The sequence below is a fragment of the Pseudophryne corroboree genome, chromosome 2 (genome assembly GCF_028390025.1).
Source record: "Pseudophryne corroboree isolate aPseCor3 chromosome 2, aPseCor3.hap2, whole genome shotgun sequence".
In the NCBI taxonomy this organism is placed as follows: Eukaryota; Metazoa; Chordata; class Amphibia; order Anura; family Myobatrachidae; genus Pseudophryne; species Pseudophryne corroboree.
Window position 1 is genome coordinate 402,433,145 of NC_086445.1, and position 21,762 is coordinate 402,454,906.

The following is a 21,762-nucleotide window of genomic DNA, read 5'->3' on the forward strand; positions in this document are numbered from 1 at the left end:
AGAAAGCATTGGTAATCCAATCAATGGTCTGGGATGTCCTGATGCCAGCCCGGGTATTGGTTCATCAGTGTGTTCGCCTTCTGGGGAAGATGGTTGCCTCCTAAGAGGCTTCACAGTACGGAAGATTCCTTGCACGGTCTTTCCCACTGGATCTCATGGTCTTATGGCCAGGATCTCATCTTCACATGCACCAGCGGATACGCCTATTGCCGAAAGCCAGAATTTCACTCCTCTGGTGGCTGCAAACTTCTCACCTACTCGAGGGTCGCAGGTTCGGAATACAGACTTGGATTCATCTAACCACGGATGCAAGTCTCAGGGATTGGGAAGCAGTCACTCAGGGCAAAAACTTCCAAGGAAAGCGGTCAGTTCAGGAATCTCTCCTTCCAATAAACATTCTGGATCTGAAGGCCGTGTACAACGACCTTCTACAAGCGGAACATCTTCTGTGAGATCAAGCCGTTCAGGTTCAGTTGGACAATGTCACAGCGGTGTCCTTCATAAGCAGGCAGGGCGGAACGAAGAGCAGCACTGCAATGTCAGAGGTGATAATACTCCTCATCTGGGCAGAGAACATAAGCGGGCGCTGTCAGCAGTCTTCATTCCGGAAGTGGACAACTATGAAGCAGACTTCCTCAGCAGACACGATCTCCTTCCAGAAGAATGGGGCCTCCTCCCGGAGGTATTCGCAGAGGTAACAAGCCGATGGGGTGTACATCAGATAGACATGATGGCCTCTCGCCTCAACGAGAAACTTCAGAGGTACTAATAATAATAATAATAATAATAATTTTATTTATATAGCGCTCTTTCTCCAACAGGACTCCAGGTCACGAGACCCACAAGCAGTGGCGGTGGATGCCCTGGTAACTCCGTGGGTGTTCCAGTCAGTGTATGTGTTCCCTCCACTTCCACTCATCCCATGGATTCTTGGGCTAATAAAAAGAACAAGAGTTCAGGCGAACTTCATTGCTCCGGACTGGCCAAGAATTGCTTGGTACGTGGATCTTCTGGAGTTACTGCTGGAAGATCCGAGGCCTCTTCCTCTTCGCGAGAACCTTCTGCAACAGGGGCTATTAGCTTATCAAGACTTGCCACGGCTACGTTTGACAGCATGGAGGTTGAACGCCAGATCTTAGCTCGGAAGGGCATTCCGAACAAAGTCATTCCTACCCTGATACAGGCTAGGAAGGGGGTAATGTCTAAACATTACCATCGCATTTGGAAAAAGTATGTATCTTGGTGTGAATCCAAGAAGTTTCCTATAGTGGAGTTTTAACTAGGACGGTTTCTCCTCTTTCTGCAAGCAGGTGTAGTTGTGGGCCTACGCTGGGCTCCATAAAGGTCCAGATTTCGGCCTTGTCCATTTTCTTCCAGAAACAATTGGCTGCTCTCCCTGAGGTTCAGACTTTCTTGATAGGGGTTCTGCACATCCAGTCACCCTTTGTGCCTCCTACGGCACCTTGGGATCTTAATGTGGTGCTGCAGTTCCTGCAGTCGGATTGGTTCGAGCCATTACAGGAGGTGGACATCAAGTTTCTAACTTGGAAGGTGGTCACACTGTTGTTATTGGCATCTGCTCGACGGGTGTCGAAATTGGGGGCATTGTCCTATAGGAAGCCCCTACTTGTTTTTCCATGAAGTTGGAGCTGAGCTCAGACTACGTCAGCAATTTCTTCCAAAGGTTGTGTCGGCTTTTCATATCACCAACCTATTGTGGTGCCAGTGGCTACTGACTCCTAAATTACCTCACAGTCCTTGGATGTTGTGAGGGCTTTGAAAGTTTCTGTGAAGAGGACTTCTCGTCACAGGTAGTCGGACGTTCTGTTTGTCCTTTAAGTTCCCAACACAGTTGGGTGTCCTGCTTCTAAGCAGACATTTGCTCGCTGGATCGGGTTTACTATCCAGCATGCTTATTCTATGGTGGGCCTGCTGTGTTCAAGATCTGTTAAGGCCCACTCTACTCGTACAGTCGGTTGTTCTTGGGCAGCTGCCCGAGTTGTCTCGGCTTTACAGTTTTGCCGACCAGCTGCTTGGTCTGGGTCGAACATGTTTGCTGAAGTTCTACAAATTCGATACTTTGGCATCTGAGGACCTAAAGTTTGGTCCCTCCATTCTGCAGGATCCTCAGCACTCTCTCTCCCGTACTGGGAGCTTTGGTACATCCTCATGGTACTAAATGGAACCCCAGCATCCTCTAGGACGTAAGAGAAAATAAGATTTTAATTACCTACCGGTAAATCCTTTTCTCGTAGTCCGTAGAGGATGCTGGGCACCCACCCAGTGCTTCGTTTTCCTGCGTTGCTACTTGGTTAAGTATTGGTTCAGCTGTTGCTGTTCATCTTTCATGCATGGTTAGCATGGTTTCTTCGGGTTACATGCTGATTGGCATGGTTGCTTCCTGTTTCATGCTAGATAACATGTTTTCTTCATGTTGCATGATGGTTGGCATGATTTCTTCATGTTTCATCCTGGTTGGCATGATTTCTTTATGTTGCCTGCTGGTTAGCATGGTTTCTTCATGTTACCTGCTGGTTGACATGGTTTCTTCATGTTTCATGCGGTTTTGCATGATTTCTTCATGGTGCATGCTGGTTAGCCTGGTTTCTCCATGTTGCATGCTGGTCAGCATGTTTTTTTCGATTCGGTGTCAGCTGGTGTGAATCTCACCACTATCTGTATTTCCTTCTCTCGAAGTATGTCCATCTCCTCGGGCACAGTTTCTAAACTGAGTCTGGTAGGAGGGGCATAGAGGGAGGAGCCAGCCCACACTGTTAAACTCTTAAAGTGCCAGTGGCTCCCAAAAGACCTGTCTATACCCCATGGTACTAAATGGAACCCCAGCATCCTCTATGGACTACGAGAAAAGGATTTACCGGTAGGTAATTAAAATCCTATTATTACCTGTGTATCTGCGGTAGCAGCTGAATAACTTGGACAGTCAGTAGTAGCTCAGCTCACAGGTGATTATAGTGAGGAGACTGCATGCAAAAGGCTTGAAAGCAGACTGGAACAAGCACAAGTATAGCTGCAGGGTACAGGTAGATCACTGGTGTTGGTGGAAGCTCAGATTACAGCAAGAGCAGATGGTAACTTCCATTTTAAGAACAGGAATCACTGATACAGGCTGAACCACAGAATAGAAGGTATTATGTACAGGTAACTGTTTCAAAAGTCTAGAACTCAGGAACTTGGAACCACTTCTGCAACAGGGGACCAGTAGTCCTAGGAGACATATTGTACCCATTATAGACACACCACTGCCCCTGCTGTACCAAACAGTAGTTTAGTACTCTTCACCTATCCCTGGATTGTACCATTATCAACGTTATCAATATCATATTGTACGAGAGATGTGTCAAGCCTTGGAGAGTGATGAAGTAGAGTAGTCAATGAAAGCAACCATTCAGCCTCTGTCATGCACTAGTTTTTTTTGGGAGCCAGTCAATATACTGACGCCGGAATCCTGACACCATCTGCTGGTTTCCCGACTTGGGTGGTGGTCCAAGCCACCACCCAAGGTGGAATAGAACCCTGTGGTGACCAAAGCATGGTGAGTGCAGCAAGCCTACTAGGAGACACACTGCACTTGTCACCAGTATCCTGGCTGTCGGGATCCCGGCATTGGTCTCCTGACCGCCGGGATCCCGACCGCCGGGATCTCATACTGATCCCGTCTTTCCCCCCTGTTTTGTACAAAACGTTATTATTTTCAGAAAACAACAAACACTGTTATACTGGTCATTGTTTTTACTTTTTTAGTCTTGGTCAACAACACTTTATTTGGTTTTCTCATCATTAATTTACTGCAAAATCGTGTGTTCAGAGATGCATGAGACTGATCTGGAGGAAATGAGGGATGAGGAGTCAAGAAACCTGTACTTGTGTAATTGTTATCAATGATACTTATATGCAATCAGAAGTTTTTATTTTTAAGCCAGAGTTGCTACTTTTCTACCGACTCTGACTCCATCAAAAATGTTTCCGGCTTTAACTCCATCGGCAGGATGTAATGGCGTACGAATTTGCCAGATGCAGGCTGAACTCAGATATATTTTTTAAAAAAGTGGATGTGGCATGGTTTTGCTTTGTAAATGACTGCCAAAAAAGTCTGAGTTCGGCTGGCATCCCGCACCTCCGGCAAACTCGAATGCCATTACTTCCAGACACATTACTCCAACTCCACAGCCCTGGCATCAACCTACAAACTTGCAAAACTACTTCTATTTTGAATATAATGTCTGTTATGTTTACTTGGCCATTTCTCTTAATTTATGATTGCCAGCAGTTGTTTTGAACTGCTTAATGGCTAAGAAAGGTGTTTCAGCACAGGTGATGGCAATTGTAAATTAAGAGGGAAGTCCAGGAGCAGAGCATTCTATCCCTTCTGGAGAGGGTCATGTTGGGAGGTATGCTATTTCTGTATAGCGATTTCCTACATGTCCTTTATATAAGACTGCCCGAGCCATGTGCTACTTATTCGTCAGCAGATATTAGTTCTGACACACTGATTTTGTGTCAGTTATTAATTAACGTTTTATTGACAACACTTGGAGAAACACTTGTTTATAACAGTCTACCCCTTGATATACCCAATAATACAAATTGCATGAAATCACTGCTCATACTTCATTGTTGTTCGTAGTTCAACTTGTTTACTTTTCATACTTCCTATCTGTGAAATGTAAAGGAAAAAAAGAACATTATAATTAATCTATAATCTAATGTAACCAAGGACCCTGTCGCAAGCTCACAAATTTATTAGTGGATGCTGACCCGTACTTAAGGATTGGCAGAACCCAGAAAATATGCACAGAATCGAACATGATGGAGGTTTTCACCAGGGACATCCGAAAGGGATTTGGGCTTCACTGCGCCAGACACGCAGGTCCGACCCTCTGTCTGGGTTTCTAAGTATGGGGACTGGAATACACTGGTACAAGAGCAGAGTACTCGCCATTAGATTTGCAATATGTAGTCCTCATACTGGGATGAGACCAGATGGGAACAAAGGTACAGGAACAGCAGGAACCAGGCAGGGAACAGGCAAGGAACAAAACACAGGTAGTGTGCAGAGACTCTCTTTAATAGGGTGGAACTAGAAATTGGAGGCAAAGTAATGGTACTGGACCTTAATATTTTAAACAGTGCAGCGCACATGTCCCTGTGGGAGCCACGTCCACTTGTTACGGCTGGGAGCAGACCAGCCACCAGGTAGAGGAACAGATGACTAGAAGAGTTCATGTGGCTTGTCGCAGAGACCCAATCAGTGAACACCGGCCTCCAGCATTCTGAGACATTACCCTCCTCCCAAGGGTGGGCACCAACACCCCTAAAAAGGCTTATGAGGATATTTCTGGTGGAACTTCCGAAGCTGAGGAGCATAAATATCAGAAACTTTCACCCAACATTCTTTGGAACCATATCCCCAGAATATGTTTTACCTAATATTTCTCTTGCTGGTTCACTGGAATGGCGGAAGAAGGATTATAAAGTGTGGAGTACAGATTAAGGACAAGAGGTTTGAGAAGGAAAACATGGAATGCATTTGGAATCCTGAGTGTGCCTGGAAGTCTGGGTTAATTACCTGAAGGATTTGGAAAGGACTGATATATCTTGAAGTGAGCTTCATGGTAGGAACCTTTCACCACAGATGCCGAATTAAAAGCCACACCCTATCACCAGGTCTAAATAGTGGAAGTTTCTTCATTTTCCTGTCAGTAAAGAACTTGTACCAAGCTGGCAGCTCAGGTGAAACAGGATGGAATCCATACTGAATGAAGAATGAGAGTGCCCTGAGGATTATTATCAGCGAACTCGGACCATGGTAACAAAGAAACCCAATCATCCTAGTTGATGGAGACGTAAACTCTGATAAACTCCTCCAGGTCTCGAATTAACTGGCTACGGATAGCATGCAGAGGAGAAACTCAGCTCCAAAACGATGTCCTTTGGAAACCCGTCCAGGGCCAGTGCTGGGACATTTGGCACCCTATGCTCTGCTAGTCATTGTTGGCTGCACTCTGCATGTGCCATGTATGCCCAGAAAAGCTCACACCTTTTCTGTGCATGGGCTTCATGCCACAAATCATGACATATAGATAAATGTCAGTGGAATATTGAAATAATAAAAAAAAAAATCATAGTATCATGGACAGTAATACAGAAGAGTAGTACAATAAACGGAAGCTCTGGGCTGTTGTCTGCATGCTACAAATATTAACTATATATCGAAATACTAGCATAAAAAGTTGTTTCACATCTATACATACATACATACAGCTAAAACTTTTTTAATCAGTGTGTAAAGTGCTTTGTATCTTTCAGAAGCCTTGTACTTCTGTTGCTTTGATGCCTTAAAAGGATGCTGCCTCTGAGGTGTTGCAGCTCTTATCTTAGACAAAAGATACTATATTAATAGCTGAACATGCTAAAGAATGTCATCTTCCTAGTGACAGTGCTATTGTCTGACTAATCCAGGCAATCAAAACTCCTGGCTAGTTATCCCTTCCCACTCACTCTGGCACACTTGGTCTGGAGCAGAGACTCAGCACACAGTAGGTAAGTGTTTGGCAGTTGTTATATGCCCACAAAATCCATTATTCTATAATCTAGGAATTATTGCCTAAGAAAGAGCATATATATTTGAATGTTGAACCAATTTATTGTAACAAATTAGCAATTATGCTTCCATGTGTCTTTCCTCAGTCTGTCAGACAAATGTCATAGGCAGCTTGGCCCACAGGTATATAACTCATGTGAGCGAGACATAACAGATATACAAGATAAATAAAGTACGATTTTAATAGTAATTAATAGTAATTACAACTTTAATACATTCCCTTGTAATTATATATTTGTTAGTGTGTGCATTGTCTATTTTGCATTTCATATAAGTAAACAACTACTACTGAGCAAGTTGGTGTATTATGTACTATAATTTAGTGGTGGACACAAGAACATTTGCAATGGCGTAAAAAATATTTTGCATTAGTATTTTGAGCTGCATATATTTAACACTGCTTGCAGATGGTAAAAGTTCAGAATACTAACCTAAGTAAACCTATAATACAGCTTAATATAAAGTGAATTTTTAGAAAAAATGATATATATATATATATATATATATATATATATATATATATATATATATATATTGGAGAAATATGTCTGGCACTCCCCCATAGGCTAATTGAGCAAGGCTCACACTCCGGTGCCCTCCCGAACAGACCTGGCAGTCTGTATATCTATTGCATTGGGAAGAAGAGGCGGCACTCTGGAGATTCTGGTAAAGCAGTAAACTCTGTCAGGTGAGACTTTATCAGACTTTGATAAAGTCTCACCTGACAGAGTTTACTGCTTTACCAGAATCTCCAGAGTGCCGCCTCTTCTTCCCAATGCAATATATATATATATATATATATATATATATATGTTATAACATATATGTTATATATATTAGATTAGTTTACCCCATGTTCTGAACTTTTACACTTGCAGCCCTTTGAATCTTTGAATTACCAAATATGAATCAGGGATTTTGCATGCATTTACAAATTACTTATTCTGGATTATATGTAGATGATCTAGTTTTTTCTTTATTGCCATAAATTGCTACAGATGCATCTTACATTTAGATTAAGATTTCATGTATTTTAATTTGTGTGTAGCACAAACTATGGGCTTGGAAATATAAGTGTATAACACTTATTTGCAAGTATACAATTACAGGTTGAGTATCCCTTATACAAAATGCTTGGGACCAGAAGTATTTTGGATGTCAGATGTTTCCGTATTTTGGAATAATTGCATACCATAATGAGATATCATGGTGATGGGAGCCAAGTCTAAGCACAGAATGCATTTATGTATCATATACACCTTATACACACAGCCTGAAGATCATTTTAGCCAATATTTTTTATAACTTTGTACATTAAATAAAGTTTGTGTACATACACACAATTTATTTATGTTTCATATATACCTTATACACACAGCCTGAAGGTCATTTAATACAATATTTTTAATAATTTTGTGTATTAAACAAAGTTTGTGTACATTGAGCCATCAGAAAACAAAGGTTTCACTATCTCACTCTCACTCAAAAAAGTCTGTATTTTGGAATATTCCGTATTTCGGAATATTTGGATATGGGATACTCAACCTGTAGTCAACTTTAACATTCAACTCTCTATCCATCCTTCAGTATGCAGAGTATATATTCGGGCAATGCGCTAAAAAAATTACATCTGGAAATTGTTTCATGCTTTTTTTGTGAGGAATCAGCTCTGTTTTTTTTCCCAACTTGTGAGGGTTAGAGAAATGTTCAGCTACTCCATGGTGGCAACATACAAACAAATAGGGGGGAAATTCAATTAGCCACAGAAAATATTTCCTCAAAAAGACAGGCTTTTTTTGCATTTTTTTTTTTTGCCTGTTTGTTTTGTGGAAAAATGTACCCGATTTTACAGGATGAGAGATATATTTCCAAATCCATGTGTTTTCACGATCGCGGGCGCAAAAAACTGCACTAATCGGGGATTTTGTTTCTTCTGCCTCTGGCATCAATTTAATCCCCCCTGTTGATCAATAAACCATGACTACTTGAATTCCCCCCATAATATGCAAGATATAAAGTTTTATGACTATTGTATCTGTAACAAAACAAAAATCTAATAACACAGTATATACACTATGTAGACAAAAATGATTGGACTCCCCATGCAAGCAAAATGGTGTGCTCCTGGAGCAAACACGTGTTTCAGAAGGTATAAAACGGGTAAAGAGGCACTGATTAGATCATTTGCTAACAAAATGGCTTGCCGGAAGGAGCTGACTGAATTTGAAAAGGGGATCATCGATGGCTGCACAATGCTATTTTTCCATGGCAATGCTGGACTGGTATACAGAAAATTCGGTAACCCGGATGGACTGGCCAGCTTTTAACCTAGAATTCAGTTCTTAACCCCATTGAGAACTTCTGGGATGAATTGGTGCGACTGGTTCGTTCTAGACAGGTGCGACTAGACCTTCTTCAGTGTCGCAGTTGGTCACTGTACTTAAGGCGCAATGGCAAAACATACCGCCTGCTGTTGTCCAGTAAGTTGTGGAACAGTTTGCCAAGAAGGGTGCCTGCAGCAATCATTGCTTGTGGTGGACCTACAAAGTACTGACGTCAATAAAATCTTTTTGCTCTATTTGCTGTCATTGTTCAATCACTTTTGTCTACACAGTGTATGTGACATTATAACAGCATAAACATCAAAAGCATTTCTCTTGGCTTATGTTGCAGAAATTGTTCTAGTCACTTGATGACTTACAGATGTAGCCTCTGTTATCTTGACTGTTTCTCCGCCTAGACGGGCGTTTAGTCACGCTAAGGCGATAGCTTAGCTTGCTGAGTTTAATCACGGCAGGCGCGTTGAGGCGATACTAGATACTCAGAATGCATTACACATCTCCACCACTGGGTGGCTAATGCTCCACTAATCCAGTACTTTCGATCGTATAGTGGCAGATTTATCTACAGCTCTGGCAATTGGTCAGTGACAACTGTAATGTTAATACTGTAGATGGTGACCAATGGTCAGACGGTGAGAGTTCTTAATATACAGTACTGTAAATACTGTAGTTTATACAGACACAAACAAACATGTTAAAACACTTGTGTATGCAGACGCAAGTTTGTGTATGGAGTACTGTATGTGTATGGAGTATGTGTATGGGGACGCAACTAATTGTGGAAAAGGAAGAATGTACAATGCATAAACACCGTGCTTTTGAAATACATGTACATGAGCATCTGAGTTCACTAAGGCATAATGGGGATGGTGGAAAATACTGTGTTTTAGAAATGCGAGTGTCCGAGTCCCCTAAGGCATAAACCAACACCAATGGGGAGGGGTTGCTGTTTGTAGTACTTTTATACATGATATTGTGAATCTCTCATGAGGCGTCGTGGGCTAGCGATGAAGGCTCCCACCTCCCACGCTGGGGGTCCAGGGTTCGAGTCCTGAAGTGCCATTTTTTTTTAATGTGTTCCCGTGACATTCACTTACAGTACATATTATTATTTTGTTTCTTTGTAAGACATTCAATGGAAAGGTGCACACAAGTTTCACATAAATCAGAGTTTATCTGCTGGAGCGATTCTTTACGCTAAATGCAAATACACAGCGGTAATGCGTTTAAATGAGTGTATTCTGATACAACTAACTGAGCAAAACAGTACTGTAGATCTTCGGCGTTTGTGTATTGCACATGACCTGAACTGCCTCCCTGTCTACTGCATGACCTGTGCAGGCTCCCAGGGGGGAAAGGCGATTGTCTAGCGGGAGGCGGTGAAAAATACCGTGCTTTAGAAATGCGAGCGTCCGAGTCCCCTAAGGCATAAACCAACACCAATGGGGACCCCCTACTCTATGTATTATACTGAACATGTACATAAGCGACATATATAAAGGCAAGGCTAACGTGTGTGTGACAGGTGACAAATTCAAGTGTTCAAAATAATTGAGTATGACATAATTTAGTCATGTCATTGCTTAAGGTAAAAGTTAGAAAATTTAGAAAAGCAAGTGTCAACTAATAGTAATAATGTTAATTATAATAATGTTAATAATAATAATATTATTAATAATAATAATAAAAACATATATCACATTAAAATGCACATCTAGGGACTGATTTTTAGTGGAAACGAATCTGCTGCAGTCATCATTAGGTATCTGCAGGGCTGGTGCTAGGGTGTTCGGCGCCCTCCTGCAAACTGTAAATTTGTGCCCTCCTACAAATGGGAGAGTCGGTGGGTGACACTTGTGGAGAAACAGTAGGTTACCGGCAGGGGTGGATCCAGAACAAAATGACAAGGGGGCACCATGACAGAGGAAGGGGAGAAGGGGTATTTTATAAAAATAATATATAAATATATGGGATGTAGTTATGTGACCGGCGGTCAGGAGACCGCTGGTCACATTACCTCCCCCTACATCCCGCCCCCTCTAGATCCTGACAGTTGGCATGCCGACTAGCAGGGACTATTCCCAAGTAGATGTCCATGACACTCATAGAGTGGGAATAGAATCTGTGGTGACCGCAGGTTGCCACCGAGCGCGCAATGGGCTTGTTGTGCTCGCCAGGATCGTGAGGTTAGGATGCTGACCGCTGGGATACCCGGCGCCGGTAACCCGATACACACCCAAATATACAGATATAGCCATGCTCATCTTACTGCGATGTGGCATGTTGTATCACGGCATGCTGCATGGCTTGCCATGGCAGCAAAGATGAGCATGGATACATCTGTACTATAGTACTTTAATTGCACACACTCACATAAAATAGAAATCTAAAATTATTATTAATAGAAAATGATGCTCACATGACATGCCTTAGATGAATTATGCGGTGCTGTCTTGCTGTTCGTTGGCGCCTCTTCTGATGGCAGCTTCCAGCCATGGAGGGGGGGAGGGGAGGCATAGGCACACATTAGGAGGTAGCATAGGTATATAGATGGGGAAAGGGGCAGAGTCACACATGGGGGGGGGCAAAGGGGCTAATGACATGGTGGCAGAGGTACAGATGGCATAGGTAGCAGAGATAAGTGGGGGCTTCAGAGGCACAGAAAGAAGGCAAAGAGGCATGGATGGAGATTGTACTAAAGATAAATATATGAAAGTGAGCAGAGGCTGGGACTGAGGCATAGAAGGGGGAGGGGCAGAAACATAGTTGATATAGGTGGGTAGGAGTAGAGGCACACATAGGATATAGAGAAAGAGGCACACATGGGGAGAGTAGGAGCAGAGGCACATGTAGGGATATAGAGAAAGGCACACATGGGGTGGGTAGGAGCAGAGGCACACATAGGGATATAGAGAAAGAGGCACATATGGGGAGGGTAGGAGCAAAGGCACACATAGGGATACTGTACAGGGAAAGAGGCACACATGGGGAGGGTAAGAGCAGAGGCATCGCTGGGGATATAGGAAAAGAGGCACACATGGGCTGGGTAGGAACAGAGGCACATGGCAAAGAGGCACACATGGGGTGGGTAGGAGCAGAGGCACATGAGAAAGAGGCACACATGGGGTGGGTAGGAGCAGAGGCACACGGGAAAGAGGCACACATGGGGTGGGTAGGAGCAGAGGCACACGGGAAAGAGGTACACATTGGGTGAGCAGGAGCAGAGGCACACATGGGGTGGGCAGGAGCAGAGGCACACAGGAAAGAGGCACACATGGGGTGGGCAGGAGCAGAGGCACACGGGAAAGAGGCATACATGGTGTGGGGTAGGCGCAGAGGCACACAAGAAAGAGGCACACATGGGGTGGGTAGGAGCAGAGGCAGATGGGAAAGAGGCACACATGGGGTGGGTAGTAGCGGCTGGGGAAGCTCTGAGAGCCTTTGTCTAGGCCAGCTTGTGGAAGCAGGGGGGAGGAGGAGAACGGAGGAGCTGCAGGAGACCTGGGGATGGGGCAAAACATAGAGGAAGGAAGAGAAGGAAGCTGAGGAGCTGCTGGGAGATTTAGGGACTCCCATGCGAATATGCCCATACAACATGGATCTAATGATAATATGTTTGCAGAGGGGTCCGCTGACACTGATAATAATAATAATAATAATAATAATAATAATAATTTTATTTATATAGTGCTCTTTCTCCAACAGGATTCAAGGCGCTTTACAGACATAAAAAAGAATGCACATAATACAGAGGATAAATACAGCAATAGATCAGCCACACAGACATAAAAGAAAACCTTAAGCACACAGAAATCATAATGCATGATTGGTGTAGGCATTTTGGGTAAAAACTTCCAAGGGTTGTGTATTCCACCCTTCACAAGGTACCAGGTGCGGCAGCCATCTTGGGAGCACAGCGTAGGATTACCCAGGGTGGAATAGTCTACCCCTAGAAGAGATGACACAAAATTGGGGTGATTTCAGAGTCCTACAGTTCAGAGTAGGGTTCCAACAAAACCACCAGGTCCATGTATTTTTCATCCCATCCACAAGCGTACCAGATGAGGCAGCCATGTTGGGTGCACTTCGAAGGTTACACTGTGGGAGGTGAGCCATACAAGGGGCCAGTACATATATGGGAAATCTGACACTTATGAAGTAGTATGATGTACCCTGTATGTAGTGCGCAATGGCAGAGTGTGCAATCAGTGGAGGTAAACATTACAGGAAAAGCACACAGTGGGGTGGAACAGAAGAAAAAAATAAAAATAAAAACAACAGTGGGGGAATAAACAATAGCAGGTAACCAGTGGCAGAAGGAAAATTGGGATAACATTATTTTGATAAGATCATAGTATGGGTTTGTTTGAGAATGTGGGGGGCACACTCAGGACCAATGGAGATGTCCCTGCTGAGCCTGGTCCTGTTGCTCTCCCCCCACAGTTCCCTGCTCATCTTGAGGGTTAGGCCCAGGGGCAGACTTGATGTTCTCAGCCAGAGAGGTGGTAAGCCTGGTCCTGGAGTTGTCATGGTAGACGTGAGGGGAGGGCTCCTGATCCTGAGTTTTGTGGTTGAAACGCAGTCCTTCTGTTATCTTGTTGGTTTTTTTGCCTTCTGTTTTTTTTCTGTTTCACACAGGTATAACACTGCTATTAATTTTAGCTGCCACTTTATAACTAGCCACTTCATATACTAGGCACTGCAGCGTCCTAAAGGACTGGCGCCCTGACCTATACTGAATAAATAAGTCTACAGAACATGTTCATCCTGATTGCAACCCCCTTCCCCACACAGCAACCCTCCACCTTCAGCAAAACCTGTTAATCAAATCTAACAAATATAAGGTCAGTTAACCCCACTTAATCACTATAAGTTTTTTGCATAGTACATATATAAATCCACTTAGAGCAGCTTTCTAAACTTTTAACCATGCAATGTAATGTGAAATAGTCTGCAGTATTATTTACCGAATAAAACTTTAGTAAGGAAGTTGAAATATTCTGCAGTACTATTTACCGAATAACACTTTAGTAAAGCAGTTGAAATAGTCTGCAGTATTATTTACCGAATAAAACTTTAGTAAGGCAGTTGAAATAGTCTGCAGTATTATTTACCGAATAAAACTTTAGTAAGGCAGTTGAAATAGTCTGCAGTATTATTTACCTGTTGACGAAAAGGAGAGACAAGGAGTCAATTTCGCAATCGATATCAGTTGAAGATGTAACTAATGACATACAGGTATAACACTGCTATTGATTTTAGCTGCCACTTTATGACTAGCCACTTCTTATACTAGGCACTGCAGCGTCCTAAAGGACTGGTGTCCTAACCTATACCAATGATCACACACACACACACACACACACACACACACACACACACACACACACACACACACACACACACACACACACACACACACACACACACACACTGTCCCACTCACTCTTTCCATTCACTTACCTATCTGACTGGCAGGATCTGTAGCAGTCTGGTCCTGTGTAGCTCCACCTCCTTAGGTCCCGCGTAGCTCCACCCCATGCTGCCCCACCCCTTTTTGGGCGTACACTGCTGTCGCTGTAACAGGGGAGTGGGGAGGAGGATTCATGGTTCTGGCGCAGCTGCCTGCTGTCAGTGTGACATGCGCAGCAGCTGGCAGCAACAGAAGAGACAGGCTGCGCAGCAGGGATGCAAAGCAGGGAGAGCGCCTTTCCAGCCTGGCACCTCCCTGCTTTGCATCTCTTTGATGAGCAGGTAGCGCCGGGCCTAGGTATCTGGACTTGTTCCCACCCTGTGTTGGGTGCAAAAGATCCATCTGAAACAGACGTCCCATCACTGTTCGCACTCCTCTGTTGCACACAAAAGTCAGCCTACTTACCCACAACAATCCCATGACACACCTACTAGACGGAACAAATCTATGCATTTGCAAGATCACCGCCCAGTCACTACCCAGAAACACCCATTTCATGCATTGTGTTTTACATACAATAGGAGGATATATCAATTATCAATCAATCAATCAATCAATCAATCCATTCACACTAGCAAACTTCGTTCTTCTGCTTAATTCTGATTTAGTGCTTATGCAGTTGCCTTTCTTTGGTGCATGAGAAGTATGCTGACATCTGTGAAATCCAACCGCATTGCCATTTGCATCAGGCTCAGAATCAGCCTACTATTGTTCATAGTAAAATAATCAATGTGGCAATAATATAACAAACAACTGCATAAACTAATATATATATATATATATATATATATACTACAGTACTATATCTAATAAAACTTCAACAACATAAAGTGTATGGGGAAGCAGTCAGAACAGAATAACAGTAATTCATTACAATATGTGCTGGATTAAACCCGGTGGAGGCCCATAGACCATCGAAATCTTGGGGCCCCCCTTGTAAATGATCTCCGAATATGTTTTTAATTTTACCAACCAGTAGTCTATGCTCTGGAAATTGTAATGTAAATCTGATGTCTATGGTTTATGTACTTTACGTTGTTTAAGAAAGCTTGATTGTAATTTTCTTTCAAGATCAAATCAATATTATTTTGATCCATTGTCGCAGGGCCCCTAAAAAAAAATGAAGGCCCATAGACCAGTGCCTAATCTGCCTATTTGTTAATCTGCCACTGCCCATCTCCCAAGCCAAAGTACAATTGCTTCAAGTGTCATAAGTGAGGATATGAGAGCAAGTGGACTGCGTGGACCTTCATCAAGGAAGCATGATGGAAAAAATGAATCAGCATTAAATGTAGCAGACAGTTGCCGCAAAGATTGTTGGTACATAGATTCATGAGCCAGAAGGCACTCCAGCTTTATCAAAAGTTGGTTCAATTCAATACAGTAATGAGATCCTGTGAATGCCAGGGGAATAGGAGATGAAGTCCTGAATGCCACACAAGTCGGGACAATAGCGCTAAATAATTAAAGGTAAAACTGTTGTTACAGACATAGAAGATATGTAATTTGTGCCAGATCTAGGAACCAATCTTATTGTTACTTGAGTAGAAAGGATACAAAGTCCAATTCACAGAGGGTCAGTGTGTTGTGTACAACAAAAGATAGGCTATAATTGCAACGATAATACAGTGCCAAAAATTGTATATCCTAGACACTGAGTACTGCTGTGCGATGGCAGAGTCTGACTCCAACCAGTCCATTGAACTAACGCTTAGGAGACTGTGGGGTTGATGTGTTAAGCAGTGAATGGAGTGTAGAAGTGGAGAAGTTGCCCACAGCAATCAGCCTGTACCTATAATTTTATGGGATGTACTGTACTTGCTAAATGCTACCTGAAGCTGATTGATTGTTTTGGGTAACTTCTCCACTGGTCCACTTCTCCACTTTTTTTTATACTCCTTGATATGTCAACCTCTTGGTCACCTAAGGAACAACAAAGTACAGAAAGTTCTACATGGTCAGAGGGATGTCAGTGAACAACCCAGAAAGGTCTATTTATCACCATCCACATCTGATGATGCAGTTGACAGGTGATAAACTCGACCAAACTCGCACTGCGATAATTGAGTACATCGCATGGATGTATCAATTATCACATGCAAGAACAGAGCTTGCGGTGAAGCTATGTCCCTGTGATGCCTCTTTGCAGCATCATTGGGGTATTTTTCATAAAAAATACCCCGATGGCCTGCTGGGTATGCAATGCCCATCGCTACCGCTGCCGACAGGTTTCCCCCCGTTGCGACTACCCCCGCGGCAGATAAAGCACCCACCCACAGGATTCATACTTATCAGTCCCAGGAGCTGGTGTCCGCTGCTCTGGTGAGCGCTGCCGGGTGCCGGGTCCTACTTCTACCCTGTGACCCCAGTGCTGTAAAGTGCACTGCCGCTTTGCAGCATCACTTTACTGCACCGGGGTCACAGCACAGCAGCGCTCACCGGAGCAGCGGACACCGGCCCCCTGGACTGGTAAGTATGTTTTTTTTTTTTTTTTTTCACACTGTGATCAGCTTATGTGTCCACCGAACACACAGAGCTGATCACTGGAGCCGGGGGGCAGAGAAAGCTGGGCAGAGGGTGCAGATCGCAGTGCTGAGCTTGCAAAATTATCACAGGGCACACTGCAGTATTTTTATTTTTTTTATTTTTTTAGTACATTCGGCCACATCACATTTCCCATTGTAAGTATGGGGAATGCGATGTGGCTTACTAAATAAAATGACAATTAAAGGGTTTGGAGCAGTTTTTCATGAATACATGAATACATTTAATACATTCAGATGATACTAAAATAATGTGAAAAGGGTGTGAAAACATCCTTTTTCACATTATTTGAGTCAAGATAATGTTAATAAATAGGCCCCTGAGTGTGAAAGCTATGTGAAGGGTAAGCAAACACGTTGCCCCTTTCCTAAGTCAGCATCCAGAGATAACGCACCGTTGGAATTAGGGCATACAGATGTATGTGAACCAATGGAGATGGAGTCAGCGAGTGCTGCTTCATGATGCTCATAGATGATGCTACAAGGATGATACGTGCATACTTACTGAGCACCAAGAGAGAAGTTCCAAGTAAAAGTGATGCATATAAGAGTCTAGTAAGATCGGATAATGGTAGAAAATATGTCAGAGATCTAGCTGTCTACCTCAAGAAGAATGGCATACATCCCCAAGTACTTGTGGTGCCATATAAATAAAGGATAATAAAATACTTGAGTTAAATTTAAATGAAGAAACCATTATTATAGTCAGTCTATGTTTGTACCCCCTTTACTCCGTTAGATCGCTCTGTGTGAACCCCTAAATGTCTAAATGAAATAACAAAGCTATTTCCTTTTTTTTTTTGTTAAAGAGGTTGCTACTACCAGACTAGCCCGCTCAGTATAAATGTTATGTCCTTACAATCTTCACCGAAAACTATCTACTGAAGAATTCCTGAACTCAATATATTTGAAAAGACTGGACACAGTGCTTTTGTCTGTTCTTCTCTTTTACTGTACTGCAGTGGTTTCCAAACTTTTTTGAATCACGGCTCCCTAGAATATCAGAATTTTTTTCACGGCACCCCTAGGCCAAAAATGTCTTATTGAGAAATTTAGAAAGAAATATTACATTAAGTAGATTGCGTTTATATGTCATCCTTAGGGTCAGTTGTGTGGTGAGGGACAAGATTTGCTTATGTTTGGCCACATATTTTATGACTGGCAGCCACCAGCACTGGTTTTGCCTATTATATTGACCATGAATAATTTGAATTGGTCCTGGACCACCAACCCAGGGCACCCCTGCAAGTGTCCCGAGGCACCCCAGGGAGCCACGGCACACAGTTTGGGAACCTCTGCTGTGCTGCATAACTTACCCTTAATGTATTTTCTTCCTTTGTTGCAGTTGTTTGCAAAACAAAAGTAAACAATAAATCACAAACGTGTTTGGCCCCACAGACTAATGAGTTGTTGGCTTATGGAATATTTAGAAGTTTCCTGTGATTCAAAAAAAGCAACAATAAGAAAATGATGATAAAATTGTTCTTGTTCTCAGGCCTTTATATCGTTTTATTAGGTTTTTCCCACATTAATTTTGCGTTTTTCTTGTAATTCATCACTTGTTTTCTTAAAGTCATATTTCTTATAAAACATTTACTGTTTACAAATTAGGTCTAATACTGTAAAGGTATGCTTTGTGGTGGTGTTTATTATGTTATGGGCTTTGTGATACATTTATACTGAATATGCTGTTCTTTATGAGCTGTGCTATGTTTAGACATTTTTCCATATTTTCTTGCAGTAACTCATCTTTGTATGGGGCACAAATCTATGTTTAAATACCGATGAAAGCAGGTGGTACTGAGCAGGCTTGGGCTGGCCCACAGGGGTACAGGGGAACCCACCGGTGGGCCCCACTGCCTGGGGGCCCACCTCCTGCCCTAAGGATCAGGTTCCAGACTGTGCACTTGAATTATACATTATACATATCTTACCTTATACTGGACTATGGTGTATTTTCTACAGTGCATTGCTGTTATTAATCTGGTACATTATCATGCATGCAGCAGCTGAATTTACTGTATATATTTATCAAGGGGCCCAGAAGTTGCACTCTCTAATGGTTAGTCAAACCAATGAGGTGGCAGGCCACACCCCCTCTGCAGACTGGCCACTCCTAACATGGGCCCCTACCACTGCATTCCCCCGGTGGGCCCTACATGCCCCAGTCCGACACTGGTACTGAGACAGACTGTGTACCTCGCTTCTAGTGTTGTGAATAACTGCTTGGCATGGACCAGAATCAACAGTATCATATTACTCTAACTGCATTTTGACACAGTTTATTTTTTACTCTCCATTTATGCATTTCTGATAATGTTACGAGTCAGGGTGGCCTTGTTATGTAAATATAGTGTGAGACTCGTAACTGTTATACGGTGTAAATGCACAGGAGTATATTTGTTGCTTTATGTTTATTCTAGTTAATAGCCTGTCAAAATGACAGAACATCATAACGGTAATATCAGCGATGGTGGTTGTGCACATCCGAACGGAGCTACACTTGAATTCCCCCCCACAGAGGTGAGGAACAGTGTTAACCTTTTATTATATAGGATGCCTATAGCATTATTTATGAAAAACGCAATGTGGTGCTCTTTATGAAAATAGGATATTGTAGATGTCCTTTCCAAAGACCAACAAAAGGGTAGATTTACTAAATATGTATGTTTAACATAAATTGTAGAAATCTGATGACTCTCCAAGCAAAGTTAGATTGTTGAGAAAATGGAAAATAATATACAAATCTGTGGGGGTAGTTCAGACCTGATCGCTACTGTGCGTTTTCCCACAGCCTGCGATCAGATCCGAACTGCGCATGCATATGCATCACAATGCGCCAGCGCGTCGGGATGACTGCATCGGTGCATAGTGATGGGATGGTGCGAAAAAAGCGATCGCAAGGTGAATGACAGGAAGAGGCCGTTTGTGGGTGGCAACTGACCGTTTTGTAGGAGTGTCCGGGAAGACACAGGAGGGACCAGGCGTTTGGAGGGAGGGTGTCTGATGTCAGCTCCAGCCCTGATCACCAGGAAACCATCACAGCGGCAGAGTAAGTCCTGGGCTGAGTAGAAACTGTACAAACTGATGTTTGTGCAGTTCTGCTACAAATGCGATTGCACACCTGCACAGCTAATACCCTCCCCCTGTAGATGGCAACTACCTGATCGCAGGGATGCAAAAAACGCACCCTAGCGATCAGGTCTGAAGTACCCTCTGTATCCTTACCTGACTGGAAGCAAACCCAAATCTGCTAGGCTGGTGTAAAACATGGGTCTTTACTAGCTCACCTCCTCATGTACTGTCAAATATTTTTCTGTGGCTCTGCTACAGGGTATATGGTCAGGATCCAGGCGTACGGGATGCCGGCAGTTGAAATACTGATGCCAGAATCCCAACACTGCCCAGAATGCTTTCACCGGCATCCAGACAGCAATCACGGCGCCAAAATCCCAACTGGCAGGATTACAAACAAGGGTTTGCTGAGGCTGCGGACAGGTAAACTCAGAGGGGGGGGGGGGGGTTTACTGTGGGGAAAGGGGTTATGCTCTGGGTAAGAAGGGGTTATTGTTGGGCTGCAGGGAGTGGGGGGTGGGGGGGGGGTTTAGGCACCTCCCAGGGAGGGTTAGGATTAGGCTGTGTGGGATGGGAGGGAGGGTTTGGTATAGGCCCTGAGAAGGGTGGGTTAGGTGAAGGCACCACAGTGGTGGATTAAGGGTAGGCTGCTGGGGGGGGCGGGGGGGGGGGGGGGGTTAGGGGTTAGGTTTAGGCTGTGGAAAGGGAGGGTTAGGGGCATTGGTGGAAGGCAAGCATACTTACCTAGCACATCATTATTCTCACCATCGAGATGCAGCTATGAATCCCGTTATTAATATTATTTTCCATTTTAGATAGGTCTTACATTTTGCAATTCCTTAGCTATTAGTTTTGCATGTTCACAACTGTTCAGAATGAAATGCTGGGTCACAGTGACTTCAGCTGAGCAATGATGTGTTTCTCAGTGGAGCAGCAATATGTTTTTTTATTAATCTGGACTTTCCTCATCCATCATACTCAGTAGGTCAGATCAGTAACTACATAATCTGTCTCCTGACGTGGGTGACACGTATATAATATACCATACAAGGCAGTATCTGATACCTGCGAGAAAAGCTCAGTCACGCTTTCCCCCATTATCTGTGGTGGTTTCAGTGCTACATATAATGTCTTTGGTGTGTTTGTAGCTGTTTTACCACGTTCCTGGCCAATTCCTATGAGTTATTATAATTATTACAGACAGTGAGTGGCAGCTAGTATTCCTGAGTCTGGCTGCTGACCTGGCAGATAACGTACATTCTGGATACACTGTTTCTTCTCAATATGATAGGGTGTTGCAATGTGATTGTGAAGTATTTGATTAATTAGGTTACAAGGAAAACGGACTCAGTCTGATTGCAGAAAACATTCCAACAAAGACATTTATCTCTAAAATGAAAAAAATGAAAAAGAAAAAAGCCTCAACCTCTGGAAAAGAGAAAGTGTTGGATGCCAGCTGCAGTGTAAAAGAGTGTGTGTGGGATGCTTTTGTCTCCTTATATGGTAAAATGATATGAAGGGGTTTCACTGTGCTGTGAAGGGAGCCTGTTTCCACACAATCCGGGATGCAGAGCTGACATCAGGCTGCTGGGATCCTCCAGTGTTACAGCTGCATGACAGTACTGCTGGCTGCCACTGGATGTGTGACTTGCTCTCCATCCGTAGTCCTCGGAGGAATACTGTGCACTCACTGGCTGCTCTGTAAGT

The 21,762-nt window shown here is 43.3% G+C and overlaps 1 protein-coding gene across 6 annotated transcripts in view; it reads left to right on the forward strand.

Moving 5' to 3' along the window:
* FHL2 (four and a half LIM domains 2) overlaps positions 1-21,762 on the forward strand; it is a 159,345-nt gene that overhangs the window by 23,039 nt on the left and 114,544 nt on the right. For 2 of the 6 annotated variants that reach the window (XR_010220564.1, XM_063953408.1), the window contains exon 1: positions 21,594-21,756. The exons of 2 other annotated variants lie outside the window; for them this stretch is intronic. Coding sequence is in view for 2 of the 4 variants with exons in the window: in XM_063953408.1 (XP_063809478.1) it covers positions 21,669-21,756 (88 nt within the window). In the remaining 2 variants the exon portion in view is untranslated. Of the gene's footprint in view, positions 1-19,403; positions 19,504-21,589; positions 21,757-21,762 lie in introns of those variants that run through there. 2 more of the 6 variants (XM_063953411.1, XM_063953409.1) reach the window with 2 other exon arrangements.